General features: G+C 37.8%; 1 protein-coding gene across 1 annotated transcript in view; it reads left to right on the forward strand.

Moving 5' to 3' along the window:
* Positions 1-3,916, forward strand: part of BIRC3 (baculoviral IAP repeat containing 3) — a 17,822-nt gene extending 13,906 nt beyond the window's left edge. Inside the window, exons 7-9 of the mRNA XM_055356131.2 lie at positions 2,147-2,401; positions 2,942-2,983; positions 3,091-3,916. Of these exons, the coding sequence (XP_055212106.2) occupies positions 2,147-2,401; positions 2,942-2,983; positions 3,091-3,284 (491 nt within the window). The 3' untranslated portion in view covers positions 3,285-3,916. The remainder of the gene's footprint in view (positions 1-2,146; positions 2,402-2,941; positions 2,984-3,090) is intronic.
* The last annotated feature ends 6,956 nt before the right edge of the window (positions 3,917-10,872 follow it).

Consider the following 10,872-nt stretch of genomic DNA (forward strand, 5'->3'; position numbering starts at 1 on the left):
GCTGAATGTGGTGACTCATGCCTGTAATCCTAACACCTTGGGAGGCTGAGGCAGGTGGATTGCTTGAGCCCAGGAGTTTGAGACCAGACTGGACAATGTGGCGAGACCCCATCACTACAAAAAATTTTTAAAACAAATTATTTGTGATGGTGTATGCCTGGTAATTCCAGCTACTCAAGTCTTCTGAACTGGCAAACCAGAATATAGTCTACAACTTTGAAATGAGACTTTTTCTCAGTTACTAGCAATTAAATTTTAGAAATCTTAAGAATTTCAGAGAATGCATTATATTAGGTTACGTATAATTACAAAAATAAATCTTAGATTGAAAAAGTAGTATACTTAAACACCAAGTTTGTATTTTTATTTTCTAATATATCCCTACTTTGCTAATATAAATAATTTAGCAAAATATATTAAGTTCTAAGTCTTCTACCCCTCTCACCATTACTTTTCATTCCTACTCTTTAAATTATAGAACTAAGGCTTGGTTGTTCATTTGTTCAACAGATATTTATGGAGCATTAACTTTGTGCCAGACACTATTCTAGCTCCTGACCCTTTTCTCATTTATTCTCAGAGCTTCCATTATTTTCAAAATATGTCTTTAGCCTTGTCTTTTTGACTAAGCATCATCTTTATTTTCTGGTTGTTGTTTTTGATTTTTGCTGTTTTATTTTTTCCATTTTTTATTCTTTCTTAAATGGTTCTTTTTTTGAGTCCTATCACTTGACAAAGTCAATGTATCTAAAATCGAACAATCCTCTCTCCCAAAACAATTCTTCAGATAGCTCAGCCTCTGTCATTAGTTATTTTTTAGAAACAGCTTTATGGATTATGGTAAGCTATATGAAAATTAATAAACTTAGATTCATAAGTTATATTCCAAAGAGATAATAAAACTGCAGTTTTAAAATATAAAATGTTTTACCAATGGGTACAAAATCTAGGTCTTGAAGGAGAATTAGATGATATCTTGTAGGACGAGAAGGTAGTCGTTGACAAATAGGGTTTATTATTCAAAATGCTGTTACTGCCTTTCCCTGCTTACTATAAAATATTTAGGTAATGGCAATATGTCTAATTTCTGGAAATAATTAAAATTTCAACTTAAAATGGAATTTTAAAGAAATTTTATGGGCCGGACATAATGGCTCACACTTGTAATCCCAGCACTTTTGGAGGCCGGAGTGGGCGGATCACTCTAGGCCAGGAGTTCGAGACCAGGCTGGCCAACATGGTGAAACCTCATCTCTACTAAAACTACAAAAAATTAGCTGGGTGCAGTGGCACATGCCTGTAATCCCAACTACTCAGGAGGCTCAGGCACAAAAATAGCTTGAACCTGGGAGGCAGAGGTTGCAGTGAGCTGAGATCGCACCACTGCACTCCAGCCTGGGCGACAGAGCAAGACTCTGTTTTAAAAATGAATAAATAAATAATAAAAGAAATTTTATGGAAGAATGATACTTTAAGAAAAAATTGTTTTAATTCTCTTGATTTTGTCTTTCCCCAATTTGACTAGATTGAATTGAAACGTCAATTTTAATAGGTTCTAAGTTCCATTTGGTTAAAGGCTTAGCAGTATTGCCAAATGATTGAAAGCACAGTACATGACACCAGACTACCTCAGTTTGATTTTTGCTAGTTGTGGTGTCCTTCGGCAACTTACTTGCCTCACTGCGGCTTCATTTTCTCATTTGTTAAATGAGGCTATTAGGACCTACCTCAAAGAGCTGTTGTGAAGATGAAATGAATCAATACATGTAAAGTTCTTAACACAGTGCTCACTAAATGTTAGTCCTTACTATAAGTAGCATTATTATTATTATTATTATATTTTTTTAAGACCGGGTATTGCTATGTTGCCCAGTCTGGTCTCTGACTCCAGGGCTCAAGTTATCCTCCTACCTCAGCCTCCCGAGTAGCTGGTGCTACAGGCATGTGCCACTGCACCCTGGATTATAATTATAATAACATTATTATTAAGCACAGGAGATGAGACACCCCTAAACCCAGCAATCAACATCAATGCCTTACTGATTACGAATTAAAGATAGTTTTTATCCTGTTATATATATAGGACTGGAAGGAAGTTTGTGAGCAGAGTTTGAACATGTTTATGCTTGTTTTCTTTTTTATAAAGATGATTTATTATTAATCCGGAAGAATAGAATGGCACTTTTTCAACATTTGACTTGTGTAATTCCAATCCTGGATAGTCTACTAACTGCCGGAATTATTAATGAACAAGAACATGATGTTATTAAGCAGAAGACACAGACGTCTTTACAAGCAAGAGAATTGATTGATACGATTTTAGTAAAAGGAAATATTGCAGCCACTGTATTCAGAAACTCTCTGCAAGAAGCTGACGCTGTGTTATATGAGCATTTATTTGGTGAGTGATAGAAAATTATTTTTAAACATTTTCTAAGTCAATTGAAAATATGCTCTTATTAATAATTTATGATTACTGAAAATAATTCAGGCTGAATGTGGTGACTCATGCCTGTAATCCTAACACCTTGGGAGGCTGAGGCAGGTGGATTGCTTGAGCCCAGGAGTTTGAGACCAGACTGGACAACGTGGCGAGACCCCATCACTACAAAAAATTTTTAAAACAAATTATTTGTGATGGTGTATGCCTGGTAATCCCAGCTACTCAAGAGGATGAGGTGGGAGGATGGCTTAAACCTGAGAGATAGAGGCTCCCATGAGCTGTGATTGTGCCACTGCGCTCCAGCTTGGGTGACAGACTCTGCCTCAAAAAAAAAATCAATCTAATTTATAGATATTAATTACATAAAAAGATTAAAGACTTCTGTTGCCTTGACATGAGTATTTGGCTATAGTCTAAAGTGTTCATTTTTAAAATAGATTCCGTAGCTAAATATTAACCTTATTTGTCATAGTAATGCTTTTTCTTTTTCTCCCTTAGTGCAACAGGACATAAAATATATTCCCACAGAAGATGTTTCAGGTAATAGTACTAATATTTTAAATCAATAGAAAACATTGTCTTTATTTTCTTAGTTTTTCATTGAAGAAGCAAATTGCCTTTTATTAAAAATTCTTTCCTCTTTCTAGATCTACCAGTGGAAGAACAATTGCGGAGACTACAAGAAGAAAGAACATGTAAAGTGTGTATGGACAAAGAAGTGTCCATAGTGTTTATTCCTTGTGGTCATCTAGTAGTATGCAAAGATTGTGCTCCTTCTTTAAGAAAGTGTCCTATTTGTAGGAGTACAATCAAGGGTACAGTTCGTACATTTCTTTCATGAAGAAGAACCAAAACATCGTCTACACTTTAGAATTAATTTATTAAATGTATTATAACTTTAACTTTTATCCGAATTTGGTTTCCTTAAAATTTTTATTTATTTACAACTCAAAAAACATTGTTTTGTGTAACATATTTATATATGTATCTAAACCATATGAACATATATTTTTTAGAAACTAAGAGAATGATAGGCTTTTGTTCTTATGAACGAAAAAGAGATAGCACTACAAACACAATATTCAATCAAAATTTCAGCATTATTGAAATTGTAAGTGAAGTAAAACTTAAGATATTTGAGTTTACCTTTCAGAATTTTAAATATTTTGGCATTGTACTAATACCGGGAACATGAAGCCAGGTGTGGTGGTATGTGCCTGTAGTCCCAGGCTGAGGCAGGAGGATTACTTGAGCCCAGGAGTTTGAATCCATCCTGGGCAGCATACTGAGACCCTGCCTTTAAAAACAAACAGAACAAAAACAAAACACCAGGGACACATTTCTTTGTCTTTTTTGATCAGTGTCCTATACATCGAAGGTGTGCATATATGTTGAAGGACATTTTAGGGACATGGTGTTTTTATAAAGAATTCTGTGAGAAAAAATTTAATAAAGCAACAAAAATTACTCTTATTCTTCATTGCTTTATTTCAATGACATTGGATAGTTTAGTCACTCCCAGACTCTTTCCATACCTCCTTAAAGCCTCTCAAATATTGAACTACAGTTTATACTCCTTCCCATAAGATGCTTCTTCATTGACACTTGTAGAACACGGGGTCAACACATCATAAAATCTATTATGGAATGCCTGAGACAAGAATCAAACAGTCCCTTTAGTAAGTTTGTTTATTCATTTGTCTATTGATTCATTCAAGAAGTCTCATGCCAGCCCCACCTATTGGAAGAAGGTCTGAGTTTTATTCTTATCTCTTTGGTATTAATTCTGAAACTTAGAAAGTACACTGGTTAGCAATGCTTGGGACCAACAGGTTGTTCTGGTAAATAAATCTGTTTCATATTGTCAGTGCAACAAAATGTCCCCCTCTGCATTATGTTATTGGTACTCAACACGTCCGAGTCATAACTCTGTCCTTTGCTTCTTATAGAGGTATTAGGTCTTCAAGAGCAGAAGTAAGACTGTAATAGGGAATACTCAGGGGAAGGCAGGCAAAGGCTAGTCATCTAAACCAGTTCTAGATGTCTGTATAGGGGCAGATGGCTCTGTAAGGGCAGAAGGGAAAGACCCCTTCATAAGGGTCACAGCTGACAATCCTATAACAAAAGACAGGTTAACAACAGAAGAACTTAACAAATTTATTTAATCACAGATTTACATGACCGGGGAGCCTTCGTAATGAAGATCCAAAATTACAGGGGAAACTGTGCATTTTTATGCTTAGGTTTGATAATGAATGGACAGCCCTGAAGAATAGTGATTGGAAAAAAAGGATATGATCTAATGGGAATAGACACAGGTTGGGGACCCAGCAAGGCCTGTCTGTTCAGATTCTTCTTGGTCTCTGTGCAGCATTCCTTCCTCCTGGATATAGGGCAGGGCCTGTATGGGATGGGGATATTATAACCTGCTATCAAACAAGGTAGGTCAGAGAATTTATTTATGGCCAGCTCTTACATAGTTAGGTGAGGAAAGATTAGAGTACCATCTTTAAGATGTAAGTCTGGCATTGTGGAAAGGTGGTTCGCGTTTCTATGACCTACCTTGGGGAAGAGGAATTCAAGTTTCTGTGGCTTGCCTTCAGGGAGAATGAGGCTGAGACAGGAGAGCAGGATAACATCAGAGAAAAACTTTGCCTCTGAGGCCTTCACTTTAGGTTTTCTGAGCCCCAACATCTGATAGTGTTGTAAAGAGAACAATTAGGGACCAAGTGAGGGGAGGAAAAATCCATCTCTGCATTCTGATGCTGGGAGACTATTTCCTTGAGATGCAATTGATTTTGCCTCTGCTAAGAGGCTCTGCTGGCTACCCACATGCTAGCCAGTGTCCTGCATGGGTGCTAGGCTGAATTATTTGTAATTGTGCTTAGGTGATTTGTAACTCAGGTATAGGGTATTTAAACAGTAGGCACCCTTTTTGCAACGTGTTTTTTTTTTATCTAGTTCTTGTATACTACAGATAATATTTGAACTTTGTCATCTCACTGTAAAACTTTTGTTCATTTCTCATTATGGTAATAAATAGCTATTATAACCAACGCATTTATTCAAATATGTTATTTCCCTAAGTGTTATTTTGACATTTTGTTTTGGAAAAAATAAATCACCATAGATAATAATGGTAGCTCTATTTGCTGACCAAATGTCAGATGTTTTCAGGTGCTTGACATGCATTAATCCATTTGATTGCCTCCAACCCCACCTACCAGCCAACCTGGTCTTCAGTCATTGGGTTTAAACCTCAATATATTAAGTGTGATCATACAGGACTTTGCAGCAGGCTTAATTTCACACTTCAGCCATGCTCATTATAGCTTCCATCCAACCTTTCTCTTAATTTCCTTATATCGCTTGATACCATTAGCCATTAAGTTCCTTTGTGGTCACAGGCAATATGATTTAACCATATTCAGCTCCTATTGGTGAAGATGTCACCTCCTTTTGTTGTCTTGCACATCATAGTAGACACTACGTATGTTACTAAGAAAATTCAAGACCAGGTGCAGTGGTTCACACCTGTAATCCCAGCACTTTAGGAGGCCAAGGCAGGTGGATCGTTTGAGTCTAGGAGCTCGAGACTAGTCTGGGCAACATAGTAAGACCATGTCTTAATAAATAATTAAAAAGAAAGAAAATTCCAGGCAAAACAGATGTGATGTTTAAGAGATTCACTATTTTAAAAGCAATACAAGTACCCTTGAAACAAAAAGGATCAGTGGGTCAGTATTACTCAATCTCTTAAAAACTACACCCACTCCTGGTCGGACGTGGTGACTTACGCCTGTAATCCCAGAACTTTGGGAGGCCAAGGTGGGCGGATCACCTGAAGTCGGGAGTTCAAGACCAGCCTGACCAACATGGAGAAACCCCGTCTCTGCTAAAAATACAAAAAATTGGCTGGGTGTGGTGGCACACGCCTGTAATCCCAGCTACTGGGGAGGCTGAGGCAGGAGAATTGCTTGAACCCAGGAGGCGGACGTTATGGTGAGCCGAGATCACGCCATTGCACTCCAGCCTGGGCAACAAGGGTGAAACTCCAGCTCAAAAAACAAAACAAAACAAAACAAAACAAAACAAAACAAAACAAAAACCATGCCCACTTCTAAATCTTGAGTCAAGATTTAGGCAAGGTCTCATTTGCAGAGTTTGTACTGTGCAAATAACAGGTATTTTTTCAAGATGCACAACATTCCTGCTCCTCCTCAGGTCAACATGTCCCTTGATAGTCTTCAACTTTATTTTCTGCCACTCTACCCATTGCTCACTGTCTTTCAGCCACCTTGGTTTTCATCAGTTTCTAAATATGTCAAACTCTCTTTTGCTTCAGGGTCTTTGACTGGAATCTTCTTTCATTCACTCTTTCCCTGGCAAATTCCTACTCATTCTTCAGGTGTCAGCCTCCATGTTACTTTCTCAGACTGTCTTTCTCTGACTTCTCCCATCTAGATTATAACCCTTTGATAGTCTCTTTAGTAGACCCTTTGTTCTTTTTCTTCATAACACTTAACACAATTTATTTTTACAGTTTTTAATGCCATAGTCTGTTGTCAAATTTTCCACGAGGACAATAATCATGTTTTCTGTTCACCATTATATGTGTAGCACTGAGCACAGGGCCTGACAGAATAGACCCTTATTGAGTAAATGAATGAATGAATGAATGGCTTCCTGTGAGTGAACATGGAATGTGAGAGGAGATTTCTTCCTCTTTAAATACCACTGCTGATAAAGTACTAAGGCAGAATCATTGATAAAGTAGATCATGGTTCAAATTCTGCCTTTAGGTATCAAAAGGAATCTTTAGAGAGGAAAGATCACCCTAGTTTAAAAGGATTCATGTAGGAGGTGGGAATTGGAACTGATTTCAGATGAGGAGGCATGGCATTTCAACTCTGGAAAGAGTATAAGGTAAAGATATAGGCATTAGAATCTTAATAACAACAATTAACTGACATTTATTTACTTTTGGTATTTTGTTTTGTTTTTGTTTTTGAGACAGAGTCTAACTCTGTTTCCCAGGCTGGAGTGCAATGGTGTGATCTCAGCTCACTGCAACCTCCGACTCCCAGGCTCAAGTAATTCTCATGCCTCAGCCTCCCAAGTAGCTGGGATTGCAGGTGTGCATCACCACACCTGGTTTTTGTATTTTTAGTAGAGACGGGGTTTCGTCATGTTGGCCAGGCTGGTCTTGAAATCCTGGTTTCAAGTGATCCACCCACCTCAGCCTCCCAAAGTGCTGGGATTACAGGCGTGAGCCACCACGCCCAGCTTGATATTTATGGAACTCAAATGTACTAAGTGTCTATATTCATTATCTGATTTGAGACACTGTAATTTAGGAGAGGCAGTAGCACAGGAATTGAAAGTTCAGTCTTCGGATTCCAATCACAGCAGAGTAAGTTTGGGCAATTATTTAACATCTCTGTGCCTCTGTGCGCTTAGTCCCTTGCATGATTGCCTTCTGGAAATCCAGAGGAAAGGCTTTTCCTGGACTTCCATCGGCTTTTGGGATCCTAGAATTCTTTTTTCCTTCCTTGACAGGAAATATGTATAGGAAGAACAAGGTCCTCTCTGCCTTGTGTTTGTCAGTATGATATCTTGTGACTATTTTCCCCTAAACATAAGGTTTTTCTGAGTTCAAGGATTTTGGGACTGATCAAAGAAGAGATGTGACCACAAGGTGGCAGTAGCATGCAACAAGCTTTATTTGGGTGGTGCTTGACAGACTGCATGTAAGGAGGACATCCCTCACAGCTGGACACCTTCCAGAGGCAGAGGTGTATGGCCACCATGCAGAAGGGGAAGAAGGCAAGGGAACTACTCCTGGGGTAGGGGAGAAGCAGAAATGGGGTTTATCTGTCTAGGATGTTGTACAGCTACAAGATGGGGAGTCTCTGAGTTAGAGAACTTGGAAGGGCAGCAGAGGTTTGGGGTCTCTTATAGCTCTATGCTTTGTCTTATCTGTGGTTAACAGATGCCAGGTACGGTTTTATCTTTGGCTAGCAGGCAGACTCTAAATGGCTAAAAACATGGCCATCTGAGCTATATATGTGTGTGTGTGTGTGTGTGTGTGTGTGTGTGTGTGTGTATATACTTTTTTTTTTTTTTTTGAGATGGAGCATTGCTCTGTATCCCAGGCTGGAGTGCAATGTCTCACTGCAACCTCCACCTCCTGGGTTGAAGAGATTCTCCTGCCTCAGCCTCCCAAGTAGCTGGGACTACAGGCATGCACCACCATGCCCGGATAATTTTTGTAATTTTTAGTAGAGATGGGGTTTCACCATGTTGGCCAGGCTGGTCTCAAACTCCTGACCTCAGGCGATCCGCCTGCCTTGGCCTCCCAAAGTGCCGTGATGACAGGTGTAAGCCACTGCACCCGGCCCATCTGAGCTACATTTAAGCAATTACATGAAAAAAATTTTGATCTTAGATAAGGTAAGTTTTGAGCTAATGGTCCCAGCCTGATGTGAAGAAGCAAACAATATGTGCCCAATATACTCAGGCTGTCTTTAACACCTTTATTTTCCTAACTTGTAATTCATTGATTTTTGAAACTGGAGTTGCTGAAATTCTAATTTACATTAAATTATTAAGGTTTACTAAGTAAGCCTTTAAATAATATTTCTGTAAATTTTTAAAACCTGACTTTTGATACAGACGCCAACATTTTAAAGCTGTCTTGGATTTTAAGAGTCTCAATATTATCTATAAAAATCTTTTTAGCAATTACCTTGGCTGAGTGCTCATATACAAAATAAACTGATTAAATCAAGGGAGCTATTGGATCCTCTCTAGTTCCAAAACCCTAATGAAGGGTTTTATGAAAATTAAAATCCAAAGTCTTACCACAGAAATATAAAGTGATTTTTTTTTTAAACAGATGAAAACGTAATGCTTGGGATGCCTGCAAGTGACTAAAAGTTGGAAAGGGAAGTTCTGATGTGACCCAAATTTGTAAGTTCTTAATGTCCTATTTGCATTTTTTTAAAAATTCAAAAATTCAGGAACATATGCATGTCATTTGTGTACATACGGACAAAGACTATCTCTTTGACCAAACTTCTGAGCCTCTTCTGAACCCTCTTCTTGACTAGGCTTTGACTTTGGGCCCTACCCCACCTGTAATTGTTGGCCTACCTCAGTCTTAATAAGAATCCTGTCAGTTTAGTGAGGATCCTGCCACTGTGGGTATCTGATCAAGTTCCTCATTCTCCACTTCTGAAGTATAAGCCCTTAGCCTGCCTTCAGCAAGAATCCTACCACCCTTGATGTCTCCATTTAGTACTTTTCTATCCACTGACCCTCCTTACTCTACCTGTTGGTTATAAATACCCCAGCTGTCCTTGCTGTATTCCCAGTTGACCCCAATCTTGCTTCCCTATTACAATGTTTTGATTGCACAGTCCTGAATAAAGTCTTCCTTACCATTTTAACAAACGGCAGAATTTTTTTCTTTAACAATACCTCACAACCAATCCTAACATTCTTTTATACTCACCTAACTTAAAAAAATAAATAAAACATTACATATACAATTGATGCATAGGAAGTTTTTCAATCCCATTCATAATATAGCAATAAAAAATGGTAACTGAACTGAAATACTATTTATTATTTAACAGGTTGGCAACAATCCAAATGTCTGACAACTTACTCCACTGATAAAGCTGTGGGAAAAACAGGCACTCACATACATTGCTGATTGGACTGCAAAATGCCAACATACTCATGGATGGGTATGTGGCCATATTAGGCAAATTTATGTATGGATTTACCATTTGAACTAACTTCTGGGAATATATCCTAAAATAAGATGTGTTCCCATGATTATTCATTACAGCACTATTTGTAATAGCAAAAGGCTGGAAACCACCCAGATGTCCATCCATAGGGAAGTAGCTGAATATATTATGGTACTAATTTTATCTATGGCTGGGGAGCTTATTCAGGCTGGCTCCTTAGTCTTTGACATGGCCCTAACAGTTTTTGGCTGCTTTCTGAATTACATTGTTCAAGTTGAATATATTATGGCACATCTACACTATGGAGTACTATATAGAAATGAGGAATAGCTCTGTATGTTAGTATTATACAATCTCTAGAATTTATTATAAAGTGAAAAAAGGTGGAGAAAAGTGTGCTACTACTGTTTATCTAAGAAAAGGGTAGGTATAAACATGCATAATTACATTTTTTAAATGAAAAAATGAATCATAAAAAGTGTTTAAGTCATTACTTATAGGGCAGGAAGGAAAAAGTAGAGGGGAGACCAAGGATTTTCAAAATAAAGGGAGTTACAGATGTGTAATCAAAGAGGTTAAATAAAACCTTGACTTCCTGAATTTGAATCAGAAGTATCAATGAGTTCATAATATATTTGATTTAAAAGACAAAAACCAAACCAAAACAAA

This window comes from Gorilla gorilla, chromosome 9, assembly GCF_029281585.2.
Source record: "Gorilla gorilla gorilla isolate KB3781 chromosome 9, NHGRI_mGorGor1-v2.1_pri, whole genome shotgun sequence".
Classification (NCBI taxonomy): domain Eukaryota; kingdom Metazoa; phylum Chordata; class Mammalia; order Primates; family Hominidae; genus Gorilla; species Gorilla gorilla.